We start from the raw sequence: 22,459 nt of genomic DNA, 5'->3' as shown, positions 1-22,459 counted from the left end.
ATATATATATATATATATATATATATATATATATATATATATATATATATATATATATATATATATTAAATTTGTGGCACTGGAAATTAGCACACACATGCACGTTATTTGTAATTCTCTATCTACAGAGAAACACATTCCATATGAACTTTATATATATATATATATATATATTCTTAAATTATTTATAAATATCACGTCAATTAAATATAACGTTGAATTTAAAACATTTAATACTGTCTGTATGTAACATAGTAAATTATGATATATAGAGTAAGGATATACACACACACATATATATATATATATATATACACACCCTCACTGCATATCTTAATTTATACATATATAGTATTATTATTGATGTTACCTTTTACAAAGAATTGCATTTGTATATTTAAAGATGAAACTGTTTCACATATGGTCTAAAAATGTCTATCCTACTTGAAGTATTCCTTCAAGTGTTGCTAAAAAAAAGAGAAGTAAGAAATATTTTCATACATATGTACACACATATATATATATGTATGTATATATGTATAAAGTATATATATATTTTACTAGATATATATTGCAGTCTGTGTAATATTACTAATAATTACTACTTAATTCTTTCTTCACGAGGTACAAATTTATTAAAATATATATTGCGTACAATTTCTGATGATGTACAAAAATATACTATATACAAAAAAAGTTATGAAATATATAACAAGAGTTAAAAACAACTGTAGCAACTAAATATGGAGTAGCTTCGTTGCTTTGAGTCTGGTTAGAGGAACAAAGGACTTGTGTCCAAATCGCGTCTTACGACATTTATCGTCGCTGAAACATTAATTTATATCTTTTCTGGAGAGAGAGAGATTTGTAATTCTTCCCGTCATCAGCCATGTCGGAGAATTTATGTCGGATGGAATATTACAAAGTAGTCTCAAAGTTTAATTTACTTGAGGATAAAGAAAACGCATGTTCGAGTCAATTTTATACCAAGTGCATCGAAGGTAAGAGTGATGTGGAAAAAAAAAAAGGATTGTTGGCGGGTACAGAAAGACAGAAAAATTATAGGTTTATTAGCAACTAAATATGGCCACTTTCTTTTAGTTTGACCACCAGAGTATCAACATCTGGTAATATAGCACCAGCTTGCCTAACTGGTGGATCTACTACTGAAAGTATTTCAATCCTTGATGTTATATCTACTCCAAGATCTTTTGGAGTAAGTTTCTTGATGGGTTTTTTCTTAGCTTTCATGATATTTGGTAAAGTTGCATAACGTGGTTCATTCAAGCGAAGGTCAGCACTTAACACTGCAGGAGTTTTCATCTTGATAACTTCTAATCCCCCGTCAATTTCACGTGTGACAGTCAATTCACCATTATTGTGTTCAATCTGAATAGAAGTAAAATTAAAATCTGAAAAATTAAATATGCAATATAATAGAGTGAAATTTTTTGTTATATCCTACCTTACTGCAAAATGTTCCAGATGGCCAATCCAAAACACCTGCAGTCATTTGTGCAGTCTGATTGTTATCATCATCTATGGCTTGTTTACCAAGTATCACCAAATCTACTTTTTCTTCTTGAGCCAGCTTTGCCAGAAGCTTAGAGACATGAACAGGCTGTAGTGTCTGGTAATCAGTACCTGATATTTCAATATGAATCCCACGATCTGCACCCATAGCGAGTGCAGTCCTGATTGTATCTTGTGATTGTGTTGGTCCACAACTGACTGCTATCACTTCCTGAGCTATCTTTTTCTCTTTCAATCTAACAGCTTCCTCTATAGCAATCTCATCAAAAGGATTCATTGAATGTTTAATACCATCCACAACGACTCCAGTTTTATCTGGTTTCACTCGAATCTACATAAAAACATGTAAAAGTTAATTTTTTATATAAACATGTGGCATATGCTATTGTTTGGGACTTTGTACTATTATTCAAATGTTGGTTATATTTTTTTTATGTTGGTTATAATATTTTTTACAATATATTATCACAAAAATACTTTGAATGCTTATTCTCTTTTTTATCAATAAAAGTGTCTAAATATGACTAAAAGTCAATCAGAAGATTATAAGCTACCTTTAATAGCTATATTTAACCTTTTTAACGATAAAAGAATTCAAGGACTTTAATATTTTAATATTATTAATTTATCAACACATAAGCAACACATTCTCACCTTTACTGCATAATCGATTACTCTTTTTACACCTACGAGTATCCGTGCCATTTTTGCTCAACTAATAAATTGATATTATCTGCGAGTACAATTGATTAATTATTTTTTTTTACCGATACAGTGACGGCAATCTTGTAACAGTTAAGCATGACCAAAGTCTAAAGTCTAATAGCGAATTCGGTTGCTTGCACTAGTGTGCACTGAGTGCGCACTAAGGCTTGTTCATAGTATGTTATTATATTTAAAGATTGTCTTAAATAATTCTCAAATAAATTCTCAAATATTTTTAACCATAATATGATATGTATAACATCCGTACGAATCATTTTATTAGTTAAAATGTTTTTAAATATGTATTTAAGACACGATCTTAAATATAAGAATGTACTGTAAACAAGCCTTAATGCGCACTCAGTGCGCACTAGTGCAAGCTACCGAATTTGCTATAAGGCTGCGTTTCGTTTGATGCATATGCGTGCATTTATCTATAATTCATGTCACATATACTATAGAAAATCTGTGATATTCGTGAACGGAACACAACCTAAATTATCGTGTAGATACAATATTCCCCTAAAGAAACATTCTTACCAACTTACTCAAAGTGCTAGACGGTGGACATGAGCATTTAGAGGAATGAGTGACAAGTTCGGTATGAAAAAAAAATAAATATGCTCGTAAAAACAGACTACTTAAAAAACAATAGTAATAAAGTGATTTAGTAATAAAGTGATTCGACAAATATTTTTTGTAATGGAAAAGTCACTTTATTTTTGTATATTATGTGTACATCTAATATACATATAGTATATATATTAGCAAATCAATTGAAATTTATTATATTTTTAGATAATATCCGAGACAACATAAAATCTCCTGAGGACGTCCTAAGGACGTCCTGAGGATGAAGAATGTCCTCAGGATTTCCTCAAGATATACTCTGGATGTCCTCTGGATATCTATGCTATTAGAGATAAGACTATAGTCAGAAATCACATTAAATATAAAACTTCCTGTAACTAATGGTATAATCATGATCAGTATTCACGTATTAGATGAAAATATTTAGTTTTATATATATATAATTTTTTTTATTGATACAAGATTTAAAACAAAACCTTGCATCAATAAGATATTTTATATATTTTTTATTTCACGGTTTATAATCATCCCCTTTATAGTTGTACCATTAATTACAGAACAGATCAATTACCAAGTATATTGATAATACCTACATATACGTGATAATACTAACACACACACACATGTATGTATGTATGTATGTATGTATATAACATTATTTACATTTTAATAATATATACAAGTAGATATTTACATCATTTTTTGCAGCAAGGAAAGCAAAGTTTGGCATCTCTCTTTCACCTACATTCACAACATAATTTAGTTACATATGTGCATATTAAATATAAAATGTATAGAAAGATAAAATGAAAAAAAGATTACCTGTTCCACAGTACGATTTTCTAATTTTTCACTAATCAACAGAAATGAGTTTTCAGAATATTCTTTTTTGATACTTTGCAGCAGGACCATATCTTCCTGACGTGTCCATGGTTTAATGTTTGTTGAATCAGACTTTGACTGTGTATCATCTTTGACTGAAGTTGTTAGAATTACTGTTTCTACAGCTGTGTCTTTATTACCTGTGATAAAACAATATGTTAACAGTATTGCCCCTTCTGCTATTAATAATAAAATATGATTGGTAAAACGATTTATGACTTACTTAAACTATATTCAGTACTTTTACTTGTACTTGGAATACCTTGTGTAATTACTTTAGTACTTGACGAATTATTTTGTATGGATAATTGTGTACAAGTATTGGCTTCTGTTCCTATACATTCATTGATTTTCTCCTGTTCAATGGTACCAAACTCATTGCGTTCTAATAAAATATCACTTTCTTCAGTCTTCTTTTCTCCCTTATTTTTGCACTGGAGCATACGCATCTTCTTATCCGTGATTACGTGATCCATAGTGCCCATTCTTTTCAAAACTTTTCTTTGATTTGTAGTTTTGAGTGTGAATTTGGCATCTTTCTTAGGTTTCGTTTCTGTTTTTTCGTTATCCTCGTTATCCTTCAATGGTAAGTATTTCGCAGCGCATTGTTTCTGACAAACATCATCGTGACTAGAATCATTCTTTGGTGTTTTTCGTCGCTTTTTAGATGAAACTGGTGGGATGACTTTATCGGCAGTTTTTAACGACACACGCGCGATATTTTCCAATTTTTCCTGATCTTCTCCAGGGAATGTAATTTTTGCGGGTCGTAATCCCTCAGGTGTTTGAAGATAAATTCTCCCGTTAAGAAACTGCATTTAAGAAAATAAATATATATATAACAGAAACATTGCAAAGTGAAACAATACGAAAAGAAAAATACAGACGAATTACATAGTTAGATTTTGTTAAAGAATACATACCCGTGTGCCGCAGGAAACACAATGTTCCAAATTGTTTTTAAGACTCGGATCATCCGTGTTATGGCAATCGCACTTACAATGTTCTCCACCGTATGGATCTTCTTGACACGCTGCCACAGGCAATTCTATATTCTCATATAGCTCTGGTGCGTTTTCAGTGGAAGTTACATTTTTATCACAAGGTGCTAATGGACACGTCAGGTTTTCAAACATATGGGGTGCAAATAAGCTAATGAAAATATCATATACATGTTTAACAATATTTCATAAATTTCATACATAATACAACAAATAATATACATATATAATGATACAAATAGACCAAATAGAACAATTACTACCTTTCAGGAGGTTTTGCAGTAGGCAAGATTTGCAAGAATAAATCCATAACGAGTGGATGACCTTTGAAAACTGAACTCATAATAGTATGGACTTTTTCTAAAGTTGTATGTGGATCAGACGAAAGCTGTGTAATAGCCTGCATCATCTTTGCTATTCGGGACGGTTGTTTAGTAAAATATATTTGCGCGACGCGAACAAAATCGTTCATTTTTTGTAACATCATATATTCCACGGATTTGTCAATCATCGCAGCTTGATGCGGTTTTAAGAACAATAAAAAATCTGTACACATTTCCGGGTAATCCTGCAATTTTTTACAAATATCTTCATATAATTTCACTGTTAATATGTCTTTCTGAATTGCACTGTTTTGTAATGTTTCCTTATTTGGTGATGAGTGCAATTCTTCCAGAAATGGTGAGTCGATAACTGTTTGGTTGATATTTTCCAATTTGTCACTGTAATCTAAATATAATTTTATCACAGCTCTAAATGTTTCTGGATTATTAGATTCCAATATCAAGAGCAGTTTCTGAAGATACGACGCTGCAAATTCTATAAAATACGAATTAGAAAAAAGATTAATATCTCATTTTATTGCATGGTTATTATAATTACTTGACAAACTTACTAGTTTCACGTTCTTCTTCGGTCAATGGGTTTTCAGCTTTTATTAATCTTTTTATAATTTCTAATTCTCTAGTTTGTTTAGCCTTCTTCCTACTCACGGAATCTTTTATTATTGTAGTACTGGCTAACATTAATTCCGCTATTTCTTCTTCGTTATCCTATAAAAATGTATCACAATTTAAAGATATTGACTAATGACTTCTTCAATAAATAGAACTTATGTAAATAAAACTTACAACTTTGGACACGGTGCTATTGTCACTGGCGGTTTTGTCTACATTGTCTTTTTCTTTAGACTTTAAATTACTACAACTGGACGAACTCTTTGAACCCAAAACTTGTGCCATTAATTTCATATTTTGGGCACTTCTTGTTTTTGCTAATCGAGGTGTAGTTTTGCGTAGTCCTGGTGATATTCGTGGCGAATTGTCAGGTACTTTCGAATTTCTTGTTAATATAGTATTATTTTTATCTTGTAATTTATCTGATTGTGTTGATTTTATTTCTTCAGCATTTATCTTTAAGGTGTTGCAAAAATTTTTAAATGCTTTGTTTGTTTCTGTCTGTTCCCCAGTAGTTTGTACATTATTATCAAATATTTCTTTGTCACTGTTATCGTCGTTAAATGTAGATGTCCTTTTATCCAAAGTATCATTTTTTTTAGTATTTAAAGCTTTTGGATTTGAAGTTGCAGGTAAAATCTTCGGTAACATGTTCACAATTGGATTTCGTAAGGGATGATTATTAGAGACAATAGGATATGATTTCATTGTCTCATTCATATAAATTCCTTGTTTTCCTAGACCTAAATCTTTACATAAGTCAACCACATACTTACTATTCATTGAATCATTTTTAGATTTTCTCTGCTGTAATAATAAATACATAATTAATATTATATTATAATTATATTATAATATTATAATATTAAATTGTCTAGAAAATGTCATAAAGTTGTTACAATTATCACATCTACAATGTAACATGCAAAGAAAGTACCATGTATCAAATGTTTCAGACATTCTTTGGCATTTTTCGACATAAATAAAATTATAAATATTTACCTTATTTAGATATATTCGCCACCTTAAAGGTAAAAATTCTATTGGTTGATCTTTCGGAGCTTTCGGCTTTTGTACAATTGATACACAGTGTATTATTCTGGGAGCACAACCTTTTTCGAAATAATGCTACAATACAATTTATTTAATTACACACGATTATTTAATATAAGCATATCAAATACAGTACATACTTTGATTGGATTTTCATCATGAGAAATGCGACGTTTGGATATATGATACAATATTCCTTGTACATTTCTGCATGGTAACAGATAGTGATGAGTAAGCTGAACTGCATCGAATAATTGCATTTTCTTGTTTTTAAACTTACTCGGCTTAGATGCAACATATGGCAGAAACTGCTCAATACCAAATGCAATTAAACTAGAAATGTCATATAATTAAGTATAAAGTAAAATTCTCATTTTTCTCTCTCTTAACTACTTAACTATGTATACTTACTTTTCTTCCGATTTTAGATATGGTATAATGTTTTTTGTTTGTTTTAATCTACTTCTAAAAGGCATGTGTGGTAGAAGTTGTGGATACATAAGAGCTTTGCTTTCAACAAATAATTTTTCCAACTCAGAGAAAAATTTTTTATGCAATTGTTGAGACTTGTACACCCAATTATTTGTACAATATATTCTTGTCCTAGCATTTTTTTCTATTAAACTCTTCTTGAAGTTTGTGTAAAATTTAGTGCTTGAAAATTTATTTTCCCAAGTTGATACTAACTTAAGAGCTTCTTCCAAATTATCTGCATTAAATGCAGAATTGGGTCCATTACTCAAATATCTAATAAATATTAATAACACTTTCTTATATATATACTTGCATCTTTAGTGGAAATTGTAAGCTAGTAAAATACAAAAAATATTTTTATATCAATAGACAGATTGCCAAAATTTTAAAATAAGAAAAATCACATTGAATTTCTCGAATTTATTCAACATTTAAAATATTATTTAGTGTAAGGTTTAAATTAAATTAAAAAAAATTATATAGAACTAGTTGGCAATTTATTCATTTAGAATTGTTGATGATTATTTCTTAAGATGTGTCTTTAGTATATAATGTATTTTTCATCACCAACATACCTTAAACTATACAAGTTCTGCTTACACATTTTTGCCAGTGAATGATATTCTGGATGCATATATGTCATAACAAAATGCTGTACCATTAATTGTACATGTTGTTGAAATTGTGTAGTCAATAGAAGACGTTGCGCAGGATTGACTAATTTTGGCAATTCAGGTTCCGTAAGAACTGGTAAAAGATTTGTAGAGCAATTCTGGAAGACATAAAAATATTGATATATTCCTGTATCTCTTACTAATCAATTTTCTAATATTTTTAAACGTGGAAATGATTCAATAATTAAGTTTCTTTTATTTAATTCTGTATATTTTATATTTTCTGTATATTTCTCTATATTTTTGTATGTGAAAGCAAGTATATATTTTAATGTCATAATTTATTAAATAATGAAATAATTGTACTACCAGCTGTAAAGTTTCTGATGTTTTTCTCTCTTACCATAGTATTATTTTCAATAGGTGGTGTGGTATTATCTAACATTTCCTTTTTTGTTGATACTTCTTGTTGTGTTGCAAATGTATCGCTTAGTTCTTCAAGCAATTCTGCAATTAAATCATATGACTCCTTACGAGAAACTTCTACTGCTTTATCTGTCCTGAGTTCTTCCTTGTCCACTATAAATATTAAAAATTGATTTAAACAAAACTTATATTAAGACTTTTAGATTTTGATCAACAGGAATTAATTTTGATATGTTGACATATTGTCCTCACACATGAAATTATTATTTAGTTTCTAAATCTTTATGATTTTTACTGGACAAAATTAATTCCTATTTATTTAAAAAACTTGCTTTGCACTAATTTATTTTTTATTGAAAAATATTAAAATCAACCTGGAATAGTGTATATAGAACAGAGAATAAAAAAGATGTAAATCATATGATATTATAAAGTTACAAACATAAATCTGTTTCATCTTCTAAAATATTATATTCTGGATCTGCTTCTGGATCATCTTCTATGGCCAGTTCTTGTGCCAATGGTTGTGTAAATTCTTTCTTAAAATTATCCCAATCTTCATCAGGCTCAAAACCCCAATCATCCATATCAGCAGTTATATCAGGGGGTATAAATGCTTGCTCTATTTGCTCTAAAGAAGTTTCACTTAAGGATAACTTAGAACGTGTCCTTTGACCAATACTTTCCTCTTGTGTTGAAACATGTGGAATACTTAAAAATAATATTTGTCAACTATTATTAAGAGTAACAATATTACAAAAAATTGAAAAATATTTAAAATTTTTTATTGCATCAAATAAACTTGTTGTAATCAAATAACATGATAGATATAAAAAAATCTTTCTCACATACGCTGGTATTTTAAAAATTCCTTCAGGATCATATTGTACATGCAATGATGCATGTTGTTCAGGAGAAGCTATATCTAAAATATCAGTTGGTGTTGATGGTTGTGATTCTATATCACTATTTGTTGTACTTTCTATTTCTCTATCATCATCACTCTGTTTATCATGTTCAGGATTGTATTCTTCATCAGATGAATCTTCAGGTAATTCTTCCTGAATCAAAACCTGTACTTCTGAAGAAGTTTTATTTGCTATAGTAATAGGCCATGGTATAACCTTTGCATCTGCTAATTTCCTACAAAAATAAATTAGTAGTATCACACACATAGATAAAAAATAAAATTTATACATATAAATAAGATTAATATAGTCCAAATAACAGTACATACTTAGCTTTTGCTCTTGTTAATTTAGGACCAAAGTTAACATCGTTTTGAAGCCATTTTTGTACCATTGTCATTAAATGTTCATAGGTGATTACATGTTTCAATATGTTCTTAACGTTAGTAGCAGTCAAATTGGTTTTTGCAGCTTTTGCATCAAGTTGTCTTTCAATCTCTTCTTCCATTTCATTAAGTACTGATATTTCTTCAACAGTTTCTCTTTTATGTTTACTAGATGGTTCATTATTGTCCACTTCAGATATGTCTATTTGTAAGTCAGCATTCTCGGAGTCTGTAGAGTTATCGCTATTAGCGTCGTCAAAGTCAAAATTAATTGAAAAAGACAAATTGCACTTTCTTGGCGATTCGTCATGTGAAATGATGGATGCCAATGTGTCGGTTTTATTTTGAACAGCTTTGCTCGTAGATTTCTCCATTTCAATAAAAATATTTTTTTATCGAATCTATGAAAATTATTATAAGCTCTACTGAATATGATCATTGAGTTTATTTTACGAAAAAACTTTTTACTACATTCTTCAACTAGTGTTATTAGCAGAAATTCTGTTTCTTGTGTATATGCGACGTAACGCCATCTAGTCCAACGACATGTGCTGCGTATGCGCATGCAGGTACAAAAATTTTAGCGGGATGTAAAGGTCCATCTACAATGAGATTGGCAGTGGGAAGTAAGACGTAAGCAGTAAACAAATTGACCAATCATAGGGTGTTTTCCAGCTACGTTACACTGTGTTACACAAAACCAGTTTATTGGTCATATATTATCTAAAATATCTTGTAAGATAATATGTCACCAATAAACTGGTTTTGTGTAACACAGTGTGCATAGCTGGAAAGCACCCATAGTCGATTATTCTTGTAATAATCGACTGTGGTTGGTCAACTCACTTACTATTTACGTCTTACTGCCCACTACCAATCTCATTCCCCTTGTCCACAACCTTGCTTTAATCTTTAAGCCGTAATGAATTGACTAACCACAGTCGATTATTTTAAAAATAATCAATGTGTATGCGGACATCGGACGCGATGTGAATCCTCCATAAGCATTCTATCTTTCTTCTGTATATAGTGAGCAATAAAGATAGAATGACACTTACAACGTGTGTTTAAAAAGAACGCAGTCTAAATGTATATTAATCAGTTCTTCGAAAATAAACAGTGGTTATGTGCTATTTTCTGAGTTAATGCAATATTTTGAAGTTTATCAATGATACATAATTAATAATCATGTAGAGAGATGATTTTATTTATTGTAATTTCCAATATTGAATTAATAATAACGACAGAACATTATTTCGATATGTTTCAACGGAAAGAAATAAATAGCATGTTTCCGGTGAAACAAAGCCTGATTGGACCGTTGAGGTTAGATTGATGCATGTAAATAAAAAGTATGAGAATATGTCGATGTCGCGTGATTGTCATTGTTACGCATATATCTGTACACTTTTTACTTCTGTTATCAATTCTCTAATAGAACTGATGTAATCGTTTAACAATTTACCAATGTTCACATTAAAATTTAATCGTCCGATAATATTCAATGCAGGTCGCATCCACGAGATTGTTTCGCGTTACCAAATTGTTGCGATCGTCTTTACGGAACTCGGACAATTCGCTCTCAAATTTGCAGTATAGCGCACATATCAGACAATTGGATATCACGATGACGTCTAAACAAATCTTCAAAGGTCGAAGTGATCACTATAACGGCATTACGATCGACTCTGCCGAAGAGGCTTGTGATGATAAAATATTTGCACAACGTCTTAAAAGTAATGATATTAGTTTTGTCTTCTTATTCTTGTTTTTCGCATTCACAAATAAAAATATAAATAATTATGTGTTGAGTGATAAGAAGAAGATAAGAAGAACATAACCAATTCGCATGTCTAAGTAGAGTTACACAGATAGTAGATTGTACATAACTTATGAATCTTTTGTAGACTCTTTAGAACAATGGGTAAAGGACAAAAGACGCACAATATGGTTTCGTATACATATATCTCATATGGAATGGGTTCCAATATTAACAAAACAAGGGTTTGTATTCCATCATGCAAAGGAGGGATACGCCATGTTATATCGCTGGTTGCCTATTGACGAAGAATGCAATGTCCCAAAATATGCACATACAATTCTAGGAGTTGGCGCATTTGTGTATAACAAAGAAACTGGTGAAATTCTTGTTATCAAGGAGAAATATTCCCATAATAAAGCAACTTGGAAACTTCCAGGTGGCTATGTGGAACCAGGTATTTTATTTATTGTATATGAGACAATATATATACCATATTTTATACATATATACATATTTATATTTAGGAGAAAACATTGAAGCAGCAGCCAAGAGAGAAGTTTTGGAGGAAACAGGAATTCAAACAGATTTCAGATGTTTAATATCCTTCAGACATGGACATGATTACTCTTTTGGATGCTCAGATATATATATGATTGCATACCTGACTCCACAAAATTTTAAAATCCAGAAATGCAAACGAGAAATTTTAGAGTGCAGATGGATGAAGGTAGAAATAATATTTTATATTATAAGGCTATTCTTATATGCTTAACTCAAAAGTATTATAAGAATATATTTACATAGAGTTTGTACATAATCTTGAATGAACTTGGAAAATCTTATTGAGATCTATGGTACATTTTTATTAAACTAAATTTTATCACAGTTATAATATGTCTGTAGATTTACATTTCAAATGATTACATAACAGTGTTATTTATTATTCTTTCAGTTAAGTGAATTCATGCAACATCCAGAGGTACATGTAAATAATAAAACATTTGCAACAAAAACAGTAGACTTTCTTAGACATCAAATGGGTATGGTTGTGAATTATGGAAGACATCCTATTACTAAAAAGCAGATATGTGTGTACAGCATGGAAAATGTAAACATTGAAGCTGCATCTGTAGAATAAGTTTCCTGTAAAATAATTACATGTACATAAAACAAGATATCAGAAATTTTACATAACAAAATTTTGCATGTTAATAACATGGCATAAGAATATGCATATATTTTTTGTTACTGTCATAAACAAGTAAACATTACATATATATATTTTTTTTTTAACAAATTACACATTAATCTCTTCCGGCATGAATTGATTAAAATTTGAAGAAAATTATTTTACTTTCAAATGACTTCTGCCAATTGTGTAATATCTTTTGTGAAATTTTATGGTAAACATTCATAATAATGTTTGTTTTGTTTTGACACAATGTTTGACAATAAAAAAAATTGAATGTATCTAAACATATACATGTCAGTATTTCTGAAATAGTTATATTACAGTAATTACATTGTTATATAAATACAATTACACTAAATATTATAAATCAATGATTTCTTAACAAATTGATTATCTTAATCTTAAAAAGACTTATACATAAATTTATTTTTTTCTTTATATATATTTTCTTTTTATGTATCACAATAAGTCGGAATTCAAACTTGAATTATCGTACATAGATATTTTCTGGTCATCTTGTAATTATTGTTGAAATTTCGTAAATATATATTTAATGAACTACATCGAGAAAAATCTAACTATCCCACGATCATATATTCCAACTATTTTCGTGTGAATTAGTATTTATTTGCATGTTATAAAAGGAGCGCATTTGTTGCTATAAAATTTAACAAAATTGATCAACGAGTTTGTAGAATACATTTTCCAGTTAATGATATTATAAATTAATAATGGTTCTTTAATAAAGCGATATATAAATGGTGTGAGATATGGTATTATTTTAAATACCATATCACGATTGATAATAAAAATTTCGCGATCTGATTATCCGATAATCGCGAGCCGATTATTATCTTAGTCAGACTTTAAAAAAGAAATCGATACAGTGAGTATCATTACCAGAGCTACAATCGGTGGCATGCAATAATGGTAAAATAATGGTGGTGGAGCTGCAGTCAACGAAAGAATGATCCAACCTAATAAACGTACCATATTACTTAATATAAGTGACCGCATCCCCTTACACCTAGATATGCATTTTGTAATATCAAACGTAACACACGTAGCTAGCACTGTCCAACTTAAAAAAAGTATATGGTCCTCTGTAGTAAGTCTTTTGTCGTAGCTGCAAAAAATACATCCATTTTCACTAACAAATATGAAATTTAAGATTAACTCCGAAACAAGAATTTTTTTTTGTAATATACAATACCTGAAGTTCTTCGCCCATACTAAGACAGATGGAATCGCCGGTATTGCGGTGAAACTGAACAGTAGGAACAGAACAAGATGATTGTATACATTTTCACTAGTACTTCTGTTATTACTCTCTTCGTTTCTTGAACGCTTAAAACGTTTAAACCATTTGAAATGCTGAAGCGAAGCCATTAATAATTGTTCCAAATAATTTTCGTACATCCTCGTTAATTTCATGAAGTAAAGCAACAGCGAAATGATCATGGTTAAAGCCCCACATATCGCGAAATTTAGGGGTAATATAATGATAGTCATAAGAAATGGCACCTCAACTAAGGTTCGCACGAAGTAGTTTGACCACGTGTCCGTGTAAGCTATTACACGTGATAGTAATCTGCAAAAAATATAAGATATTCTTATCAGTGTTAAAGTTTACCACTATTTTCTGTAAATCTCAACGATTCGTATACATTTTTATTTTAATGTAAATAGAAAATCTTACCTAGCGACTATTCCGTGTTCTATAACGGATCCGAGAAATATGATTGCGAAGCATACACCGATGGCGGATAGGCCAATAATACATAAAGCAACATAGGTTTCGTAAATAATGTTGAGGTAGAAGGATAACATAATAGTTACGATTATCACTGTCATAATATCGGAATCTAGATGTATCCTTGCAGATAAAAAAAGCAGGAGTAAACTGATGATCACAATATAAAGCAACGGCCAACGGTCCCGTACTCTACAAGAGATCTTGTCGATAATTCCCCCTGGTTGAACATAAATTTCATAAAGACATTCCGGATCCAAAGTTAGTCTCAGTCTCGCCGTTTGATTGGGATGCTCGTAAGGAGTCTGAATCTTCATTGTTTTCGGACCATCATCCCTGCGCCACAAGTATCATCATATACTTATATGTGTCAAATATATCATACTGAATACACTTACGTGTTCGTGAAAAACCTCGATTGAATAGCTCCCATGTTCCACGGTTCTATCAGCTCGACGATAGCGTGCTGCTTTTTATCAATACAACTCAGCGATTTCACTTCGATCACAACCGCATCCATAATGTTGAGAAGCGTCACGTAGTATCTTATGCTGCCTTTGGCAGTTTTAACGAAATCGTACTCACGAAAACCAAGGAAATACGTAAGATGCATAAATTTGTCATTTGCCGATTCGACTCTACTCTCATAAAAATACGAGTCGAAGCTGACAGTAAGATATTTCTCCAAATCGTGTGGAGTTATTCTCACCACAACATGCGTGACATTCGGATAATCGATTTTTTTCAGGTCTAAATCGACGGTTCTTCTTGTTCGATCCAGAGGATCCGGTAAAATTCTCGTTTTGTTCGTTAGGTTCCAGCCCCATTCACTGTAACGTACATATTGATATAAATTATGATTTTCCTTCTTGTAGCAGTAATACGTAATTTATCATACGTTACCAAATTTTCCTTTGCTCCTGTTTTTCGGGCGCTATACATACAAACAACCAATCTTTGTTCTCTAAGTTTGTCGCATCGATTGTTAAAAAGTCAGATTCGTGGGACAGTTTCATCGTCAGATATATAGTAGATGAAATTTTCTTATTTTTATTGTTCCAAACGTACTGTTCAGGTACAATAGTGATCCATTCACCGTTGGTTTCAAATTGCACTTTCTCTTCGTAGTGGTATAGCTTCTTACCGGAACTACGCTGAAGACGAAATGTCATGACGAAATTATATCATGATAAAAAAAAAGTCAACAAACAAATTATTACTTACTTGTAAAAAGTGATAGGACAAGGCCTGCATTTTCAAGTCGGGATTCGATGTGATTCTAGACCGCTTCTTCGTATCTACAGTATCGAATAGAGAACGTACGATCGCTAACACCAATTGCTTGCACCATAGAATGCTCAAATGATCCGTGGATTTCCAAACGGCGGGCACGCTCGTCGAAAGAACGTTGATATCTGCTGTGCGATCGAAAGTTTGCGCGGCAGTCACAAGTACATCGCGTGGTCCGCCCCCGATGGATACCACTTTTGTTCCTGCATCTTTAATCATACCTGAACGGTTCTCCAATTCGTAATAATAACTGGCAAATCCACTGTCAAGAACCAATACGGGAGTGTGAGGAGTAGCTAAGTTTATTATCATGTTTGCAAAGGAAGCATTCATATCTGGCGCCAATAAAAGGGCTCCCTTTGCTATAATGCCACCCTGGAATAAGAAATTGACTCTGTAACTTTCTAACTCCATAATCACATTGTATGAAATACATCTGTGTTTCATACTTATTATTTATTGTAAATCATCCACCATAGAACTTACCATAGAATGTCCTATTAGTACAACACTGTCCATTTTACCCTTATACAAGGCTAATATCGCCTTTATACAATGCGATACATAAATAGTTTGTTCCATAAGCACACCTTGTGATAAAGATTATATGTATAAAAATATGAATATATCAATGAATGTATTTTAAGATTTAACACACACAACATTATGTTATTTGTACCTCCATACAATGCAGAATAATCCTTGCTAAATGAAACGGTAAAAAAGTCAAAGTGGTATGGTGTCCTGTTTTTTAAACTTTTCCTTAAACTTACTGAAGCAATAGATCTTACTGAAACACAATAAAACGATTAGATAATGTATTTAAACATTTGTAAAACTATGATAGAAAAAAGTATTACGTAATTAAAATTTTAGAGTTTAAATAAAAAACACGATATGAACCTTGTTGGTGAGATCCTGCATTGCCTGGTATAAAAAGAACTGGAATTCCAGAAAAATGCATTCTTCTCAATTTTTCTGTAACTGAGCCTTCCCCATAGGCATATAATGCAAATCGTGGATATTTTTCTTCTATATCATTTTCTAAGGATATTCTCTAAAATAAAACTAATTACTTAGAAAACAGCAGTAAAGTCATGTATATTAGATATCTTAAATTAAGAACTGGATAAAGTATGATAAACTGTTCTTATAACATAATTTATAAACATTTTAATACAATCTCTTTACAAAATATTCATGAAAAAATATCTTTTGACATTCCTAGTAATCAGGATTGATTAAACAGTTTAGTAATCAGATAAATGATAAAGATAGGCATATCGTCCAAAGCATATATTTTCCAATCTTATAGCAGACTGTTGTAGGCAATATATTAAAATTACAATATATAGAGATCTACATACCACATATTGCGGGTATTCAAACATATATGTCATTTCACATGTATTTTCTTCAAAATCAGTCATGTATCTTGCCACTCCAAGAATATATAGTAAACAAACATATATGAAAAACAGTATTGATATACTATAAATTATTATTGATTTTACTGAAATCATGTTGAATATTTCTGCAAGTCTTTCCTGAGTAAATAAGTTAAAATATTAGTAAAAATAATGATAGCACATAATGTATAAACAACATAATATTTTTGTATTCTGAAATATCCAGTGTATATATTATTGATTATAATTCTTGAATTAATGAGATGAGTATAAATTATACATTAATATTGAAAGAAAAAATGTAACATAGAAATAGACATGCAAACAAATTATTTACCGTGAAATAAATCCTTATTTTCTTTGAAGGTTATATTTGTTCCAAGCAATGAAATTAGCATACACAGCAAAAGTCACAATGCAGTCAGTTCATTCAATAAAATCTCAGTATTTTTCTTATTCCATCTTGTGACATATATTCTTCTTTATATAAATGAAAATAGTATCTATCTTGACATAACTTGCAATATCTGACTTGATCACTTTACACATATTTCTGTTATTGTTAATATTATTATGGTATAAAGAAATGTGTAAGGAAATTATTACTTCATCGTTGTTCTCTGTTCAAATGTAATATCTTAATATCAAAAAGATTTTTGATTTTTCGCTAAGTGTCGTGCTATTTGAAAATTAAAAAATCGTCTGCTCCGCTGTTGAGTTGTACTACTTCTCTTTCTGAGCTATCGTATATTTCGTTCCTAAATGCATCTAGAAAAACTGTCTAAACTGTTTTGTCGCTAAATCGTGTTTGTGATAATGGAACGCTTGCAATACTAGCAATGAATATTGGAATATAACTTACGTACCTGGATCGCATTCAAAATTATGAGGATATAACTGAGCAAGAATCTCATAATAATAGTACTAAGAAATTCAATTTTACTATGATTAAATTTGAATAATTTGCTATTTCTTTGTATTTTTTGTTATAGATATTACAAGTCTAGCGTTGGTTTTTACTAGCATTTATTCTTTTTTTCTGTTTTTCTATGTGATAATATAAATACTATATATGAATACTCTCTTAAACACTCAATATCAGAATATATCCAAATGGGATCAAACTGGTCTATATTCAGCATTTACGTCGAGAACATACTTTACCTTTGATGTATTAGCAAGTCACATGTAAACAGTACAAAGAAGTATCTCATAAGGTCATAGTGAAGAAAAAGCATTTCATGAGCATTATTATACATATATATTACATAAGAGATATTACAGAAATCCATAATATAACACTAATAGAAATGACGTTTTTGTTTTGTATTATATTCAAAATAAAATGCCAGCAGAATATTCGTACATAACGTATCATCTCGATTTTTTCCCTTTGTCTTTCTTGCGTGCGGTTCGCTCGACAATAACTTCACCGTCGGGTTTAACAATAACGTCGGTGTCCCTCACAAATGTTGAGAGTTCTCCCTTTACATCGCGGTAAGCGTGTGGCCTCTTTGGATTTACCACTGGTGGTTCCACTGTATTCTTATCCTCTGAAACATGCAAGTTCGTTTAAAGAGATGATCTATATTGCTCAACATATAGTCCAATTTGTGATAGTAACATACTCAGCGTCATATAGAGCGGCAATCCTAAAGTGGTCGCGCCTTTCAGCCGAAGAGAACGTATGTTCGCCCAACCGCCAGGATAATTCTCGGATAAGTATTTGCAGATGACCAGTGTATTCTCCAAGATCTCATCTTGCTTCATTAATGTGTTTCCTACCTGCACTATGTGACAGTCGCCATCAGAATGCAACGTCATGCTAGTTTTCCTTAGAGCATAGTCAATTTCATGCTTCAAGTCTTTGCTGTTCATTCTGACAGCAACCGGTAATTTTCGTTTTGTAGAAAATTCCTTGCCCAATAAGTGAGACAAGTGACCTACTATACGACTGTCCGCGAGAAAATAATCATAGCTGGCAGCGAGTTTTCGTTTTAGTTCAAACTGATCAAATTCTGTTTTTACACGAGTCATAGATATTATTTCATTCACTCGAGAGCATCCATGCTCAGTGAGTAGATTTGTATAATGCTCTACAGTTGGTTCGTAATCTTTCCTCCTTCCTTTCTCTAAGTCGCATACGAACAGGGCAACTTCGTCATCTGATGTTACCATAGAATGTGGTAATAATCTATAACAGAACATAAACTCAAAATAATATCCATTTAAACCGCAGTTGTACTTTAATATATACAAATTATCATCATTCTAAAGTTTGTAATCAGAATATAGGTCTCATAAGGATCCATTGGTATTTATACAATATAATCATGTAAATTTTAGTTAGAACAAAACAAATATGTAGAAAATTAACTAAAAAACAAAGTAATTGGACAATTTGTAATAGCTATTATAAATTAAGATATTAATGGAAATAAACATACGATGTAATCTTTTTCAAGAATTATATATATATACAATAGTAGATTATATATATATATATATAAAATTTTTAGAGAAAAAAAATCATTTCATTTACTTACATTCTCATGTTTCTATGAGGTACTTTGGCTATTTTGACACAAGTCACTTGCAAGAATATTGGCTGAGCCTCGTCAGTAAGAAGATCATTTTTACCCTTCAATTGCTCTTCAATTAAATGGAACATTGCTGAAATGCACTGTTGTATATGATTTTTTGATAATTTTGCTTCAACATTTTCTGCGTTATCCTTCTCATTCAGCTTCATGGTCTTCACCTTCACTACTTCAGTAATTTTCTTCTTTTTGGTAGTCTTATTTATATTTATTTTTTTTTCGCTAATCTTTTGTTTGTTACTTTTTCTTTTTATCGAAAAATTCGTCTTTGGCTGTTTTGCATCTGACACGTGTTCAATCTTATTACTAACTTTCGGTTTCTTTGTTTTCGATACTTTTTCTACGACTTCTTTATCGGTTAAATTTTCTTCTCGTTTTCTTTTGCTTTTATTTTGTGATGATTTCTTCTCAGAAAGGGCCATTTTTGACAAAAATTATTTAAAAATAAATTACCTAATCTCGTGTACGTGTGCTGTTATGCGTCGCAACAAAGAAGAAGCGTGGCGAACAAAGCCAGCTTAGGCTAATATTAAGCGGGATCTACAATGGAAGTCGTAAAATCGTAAGTTGTAGAAATTAACCAATCGCGGTCGATTATTCTTCTCATACTCGATCACGATTGGTCAATTTCTACGACTTACGACTTTATGACTTCATTGTAAACCTCGCTTTACATTTGTCGTACAAGGGGTGTTTACGATAATTCGAGTTGGAGTTAGTACGAGTTAGTTTCACTAGAGCCGAAAAATATGATAGGCACAAGCATCTAGTATTTTCATGATTCATGACAACTCAATGCTGTCCGATAAATCGAGTAGAGTTAGGATAACATAGTGGATAGTATATGTATAAGAATTAACAATATCAGGTAACATAGTTTCGTAAAATATATAACAATAATATTACGAATCAATGAGTTGTTACATTTTAGAAAAATTAGAAGCACTAAATTAAATTATGAAAAGATATCATGTATTTGTAAAATATTCAAAAGTAGAAAACAATTATTCTAACCTATTATTAATCTGTTATTATTGAATATTTCACAAATACATGATATCTTTTCATAATTTAATTTAGTGCTTCTAATTTTTCTAAAATGTAATAAATCATTGTTTCGTAATATTATTGTTATATATTTTACGAAACTATGTTACCTGATACTGTTAATTCATATACTATCCGCTATACTACCCTAACTCTACTCTACTCGATTTATCGGACAGCATTGAGTTGTCATAAATCATGAAAATATTAGATGTTGTATCTATCATATTTCTCGGCTCTGGTGAAACTAACTCGTACTTACTCCAACTCGAATTATCGTAAACAGCCAAGATTTTCGAATGGTTATGGCTCCTGCACACAGGACGCGGTAATGCTTGCCGCGCGGCGGAAGTCCGCGCGACAGCCAATCAATATGTTGTTTTTCCGTAAGAGCTACAAGGTTATTACAGAAAACAGCATATTGATTGATTGTCGCGCGAACTTCCGCCGCGCGGCAAGCATTACCGCGTTTTATGTGCAGGAACCATAAGGGTGCGTTCAGATGGAGAAAGAAATAGCTAAACGGAATAGTTACGGAAAAGAGATATGGTGGGGGTTAACCAATTAGAATAATTCCGTTTTTATTCCGTTCTGTTGTTTGGTAGATAAGTTTCATATGGCACAGAACTGTTACGGAACGGAACAAAAACGGAAAACATTCTAACCTATCAACATTGAAAATTGTAAAGTTTTCGAGATATTTTAGATAATGTGTGGAAAATAAACTAGTTTTGTGTAAAATTAGCGGCACACGGTGTTTTTGTGCACGTTTCGTGCTATGGAAATACTCTGTTTTGATTGGTGCATTTTCATCCTTCTTCAGAAATATATCAATCAGAACAGAGTATTTCCATCCAGCAATCGAACATGAAAACAAGCACCATGTGCCGCTGGCTTAACACGATGGCTGCGTTCTTTTATTCGCAACAGATGCAGCTGATGTCATGTTATCCTTCGATTTTACCGAATGTACAAGGATAGAATGACATTGGCTGCATCTGTTGCGAATGAAAGAACACAGCTAATGGATGCGTTCAGCGAACTCAACAGTTGAGCAATTCATCAATGTAATTGATGTAGATTTAGGGATCTAATAGTAAGAACCAATAATCGCTAAACCAAATTAAAAGTTAGAGATAATATATTTTATTTCATAATACTGAATGTGATGCTAAATATATATTATTGTCACGTCCAACCGACCAGGCTGCCAGCCAGTGATAATTTTTGTCCAAATAATCCTTTACCTGAGACACTCCAGGTACGAAACCTTTCTTTCCCAAAAGAAAGGCATCTCAGATAGCATTACTACCATTCAGACCCCTTCCTAAAAGCGGGATCACAAAAACATAATAGTAGTAGAGTAGTAACCGGCGTAGCAGTCAGTCAGGTCGGATGCCGGGATCGGAAGTCCAAAGATAGTTCTCACTTCCAAATCCCTCTAATGCCCAATTTCTTCACCTCCGGTTAACTTTTTCTGTTGGATAAATGTCAACCGTGATTGGTTAATCTTGCCAACCATAAATATGATTGGTCCATTCCAATAGAATAACTGGCAGATAAAGTTAACTGGCGGTGAAGAAATTGGGCATAATTCACTAATTCTAAACCTTAGTTCCCTCTAATCCTTAAGCAATTTATTTTAGGTTATCTTTAACAGCCTTAAACATTTACGAGCGTTTTATTCTAATGGATAATTTTTTAGTTCGTTAAACAGTTATTTTAGTTATTTCGTCACTTCCGTTACTTTAGCCATACTTAAGATATCTTTGTGAGCATATTACATATTAAGAATTATACAATACACATTATATATATACATATATATACATATATATATATATATATATATATATATATATATATATATATATATA

The 22,459-nt window shown here is 31.2% G+C and overlaps 5 protein-coding genes and 1 long non-coding RNA gene across 8 annotated transcripts; 2 read left to right on the top strand and 4 right to left on the bottom strand.

Annotated features, from left to right (window-relative positions):
- Positions 1-609: 609 nt before the first annotated feature.
- LOC116840747 (electron transfer flavoprotein subunit beta) lies at positions 610-2,360 on the bottom strand. Its single transcript, XM_032807878.1, has 3 exons — positions 2,188-2,360; positions 1,466-1,864; positions 610-1,389 (listed from the first exon to the last, which is right to left on the bottom strand). Exons 1-3 carry the CDS (start codon positions 2,236-2,238, stop codon positions 1,078-1,080), a joined length of 762 nt encoding a protein of 253 aa, XP_032663769.1. The 5' UTR covers positions 2,239-2,360; the 3' UTR covers positions 610-1,077.
- Positions 2,361-2,746: 386 nt separating this feature from the next.
- On the top strand, positions 2,747-3,922 carry LOC116840702. The gene is made up of 2 exons (XR_004377401.1): positions 2,747-2,839; positions 3,037-3,922. It is a non-coding gene; the product is annotated as an uncharacterized LOC116840702 (long non-coding RNA).
- Positions 2,959-10,086, bottom strand: LOC116840701. 2 transcript variants are annotated; one of them, XM_032807776.1, is made up of 16 exons: positions 9,473-10,086; positions 9,088-9,378; positions 8,678-8,946; positions 8,213-8,388; positions 7,771-7,967; positions 7,133-7,468; positions 6,862-7,054; positions 6,671-6,796; positions 5,843-6,475; positions 5,608-5,764; positions 4,976-5,531; positions 4,635-4,863; positions 3,935-4,523; positions 3,652-3,851; positions 3,524-3,570; positions 2,959-3,151 (listed from the first exon to the last, which is right to left on the bottom strand). In XM_032807776.1, the coding sequence occupies exons 1-16, from the start codon at positions 9,901-9,903 to the stop codon at positions 3,025-3,027; spliced, it is 4,557 nt and encodes a 1,518-aa protein (XP_032663667.1). In that variant the 5' UTR covers positions 9,904-10,086; the 3' UTR covers positions 2,959-3,024. The 2 variants fall into 2 exon arrangements, with proteins under 2 accessions (XP_032663667.1, XP_032663668.1); XM_032807777.1 differs by having other exon boundaries at positions 3,007-3,570; positions 9,473-9,903.
- A 431-nt stretch (positions 10,087-10,517) lies between these two features.
- On the top strand, positions 10,518-12,606 carry LOC116840689 (nudix hydrolase 8). 2 transcript variants are annotated; one of them, XM_032807747.1, is made up of 5 exons: positions 10,518-10,855; positions 11,040-11,265; positions 11,437-11,745; positions 11,816-12,018; positions 12,244-12,606. In XM_032807747.1, the coding sequence occupies exons 2-5, from the start codon at positions 11,157-11,159 to the stop codon at positions 12,427-12,429; spliced, it is 807 nt and encodes a 268-aa protein (XP_032663638.1). In that variant the 5' UTR covers positions 10,518-10,855; positions 11,040-11,156; the 3' UTR covers positions 12,430-12,606. The 2 variants fall into 2 exon arrangements, with proteins under 2 accessions (XP_032663638.1, XP_032663637.1); XM_032807746.1 differs by lacking the exon at positions 10,518-10,855 and having other exon boundaries at positions 10,888-11,265.
- A 299-nt stretch (positions 12,607-12,905) lies between these two features.
- LOC116840687 (GPI inositol-deacylase) lies at positions 12,906-17,691 on the bottom strand. The gene is made up of 11 exons (XM_032807743.1): positions 17,273-17,691; positions 16,894-17,073; positions 16,430-16,583; positions 16,206-16,316; positions 16,013-16,116; positions 15,461-15,901; positions 15,140-15,390; positions 14,635-15,066; positions 14,183-14,572; positions 13,697-14,074; positions 12,906-13,609 (listed from the first exon to the last, which is right to left on the bottom strand). Exons 2-11 carry the CDS (start codon positions 17,047-17,049, stop codon positions 13,339-13,341), a joined length of 2,688 nt encoding a protein of 895 aa, XP_032663634.1. The 5' UTR covers positions 17,050-17,073; positions 17,273-17,691; the 3' UTR covers positions 12,906-13,338.
- A 481-nt stretch (positions 17,692-18,172) lies between these two features.
- On the bottom strand, positions 18,173-20,062 carry LOC116840688 (ribosomal L1 domain-containing protein CG13096-like). The gene is made up of 3 exons (XM_032807744.1): positions 19,482-20,062; positions 18,564-19,129; positions 18,173-18,488 (listed from the first exon to the last, which is right to left on the bottom strand). The coding sequence occupies exons 1-3, from the start codon at positions 19,955-19,957 to the stop codon at positions 18,310-18,312; spliced, it is 1,221 nt and encodes a 406-aa protein (XP_032663635.1). The 5' UTR covers positions 19,958-20,062; the 3' UTR covers positions 18,173-18,309.
- Positions 20,063-22,459: the final 2,397 nt, after the last annotated feature.

Source organism: Odontomachus brunneus, unplaced genomic scaffold, assembly GCF_010583005.1.
Source record: "Odontomachus brunneus isolate Ranch 3 - 2012 unplaced genomic scaffold, Obru_v1 Obru_scaffold_011, whole genome shotgun sequence".
Classification (NCBI taxonomy): Eukaryota; Metazoa; Arthropoda; class Insecta; order Hymenoptera; family Formicidae; genus Odontomachus; species Odontomachus brunneus.
Note: the sequence above shows the minus strand (reverse complement) of the source record. Positions and strands in the feature narration are given on the sequence as shown.

Excerpts from the sequence above, each read along its gene's own strand:
- LOC116840747 (XM_032807878.1), bottom strand. The coding sequence starts at position 2,238 with ATGGCACGGATACTCGTAGGTGTAAAAAGAGTAATCGATTATGCAGTA. Across the intron at positions 1,865-2,187 it reads TAATCGATTATGCAGTAAAG|ATTCGAGTGAAACCAGATAA; the intron begins GTGAGAATGTGT and ends GTTTTTATGTAG. Across the intron at positions 1,390-1,465 it reads CTGGAACATTTTGCAGTAAG|ATTGAACACAATAATGGTGA; the intron begins GTAGGATATAAC and ends ACTTCTATTCAG.
- LOC116840701 (XM_032807776.1), bottom strand. The coding sequence starts at position 9,903 with ATGGAGAAATCTACGAGCAAAGCTGTTCAAAATAAAACCGACACATTG. Across the intron at positions 7,469-7,770 it reads CAGAACTTGTATAGTTTAAG|ATATTTGAGTAATGGACCCA; the intron begins GTATGTTGGTGA and ends AATATTTATTAG. Across the intron at positions 6,476-6,670 it reads GGCGAATATATCTAAATAAG|CAGAGAAAATCTAAAAATGA; the intron begins GTAAATATTTAT and ends TTATTATTACAG.
- LOC116840689 (XM_032807746.1), top strand. The coding sequence starts at position 11,034 with ATGCAGGTCGCATCCACGAGATTGTTTCGCGTTACCAAATTGTTGCGA. Across the intron at positions 11,746-11,815 it reads AGGTGGCTATGTGGAACCAG|GAGAAAACATTGAAGCAGCA; the intron begins GTATTTTATTTA and ends ATTTATATTTAG. Across the intron at positions 12,019-12,243 it reads TAGAGTGCAGATGGATGAAG|TTAAGTGAATTCATGCAACA; the intron begins GTAGAAATAATA and ends TTATTCTTTCAG.
- LOC116840687 (XM_032807743.1), bottom strand. The coding sequence starts at position 17,049 with ATGATTTCAGTAAAATCAATAATAATTTATAGTATATCAATACTGTTT. Across the intron at positions 16,584-16,893 it reads TTGAATACCCGCAATATGTG|AGAATATCCTTAGAAAATGA; the intron begins GTATGTAGATCT and ends GTTTTATTTTAG. Across the intron at positions 15,067-15,139 it reads CAGGAGCAAAGGAAAATTTG|TGAATGGGGCTGGAACCTAA; the intron begins GTAACGTATGAT and ends TGTACGTTACAG.
- LOC116840688 (XM_032807744.1), bottom strand. The coding sequence starts at position 19,957 with ATGGCCCTTTCTGAGAAGAAATCATCACAAAATAAAAGCAAAAGAAAA. Across the intron at positions 19,130-19,481 it reads CCTCATAGAAACATGAGAAT|ATTATTACCACATTCTATGG; the intron begins GTAAGTAAATGA and ends GTTCTGTTATAG. Across the intron at positions 18,489-18,563 it reads GCCGCTCTATATGACGCTGA|AGGATAAGAATACAGTGGAA; the intron begins GTATGTTACTAT and ends TGCATGTTTCAG.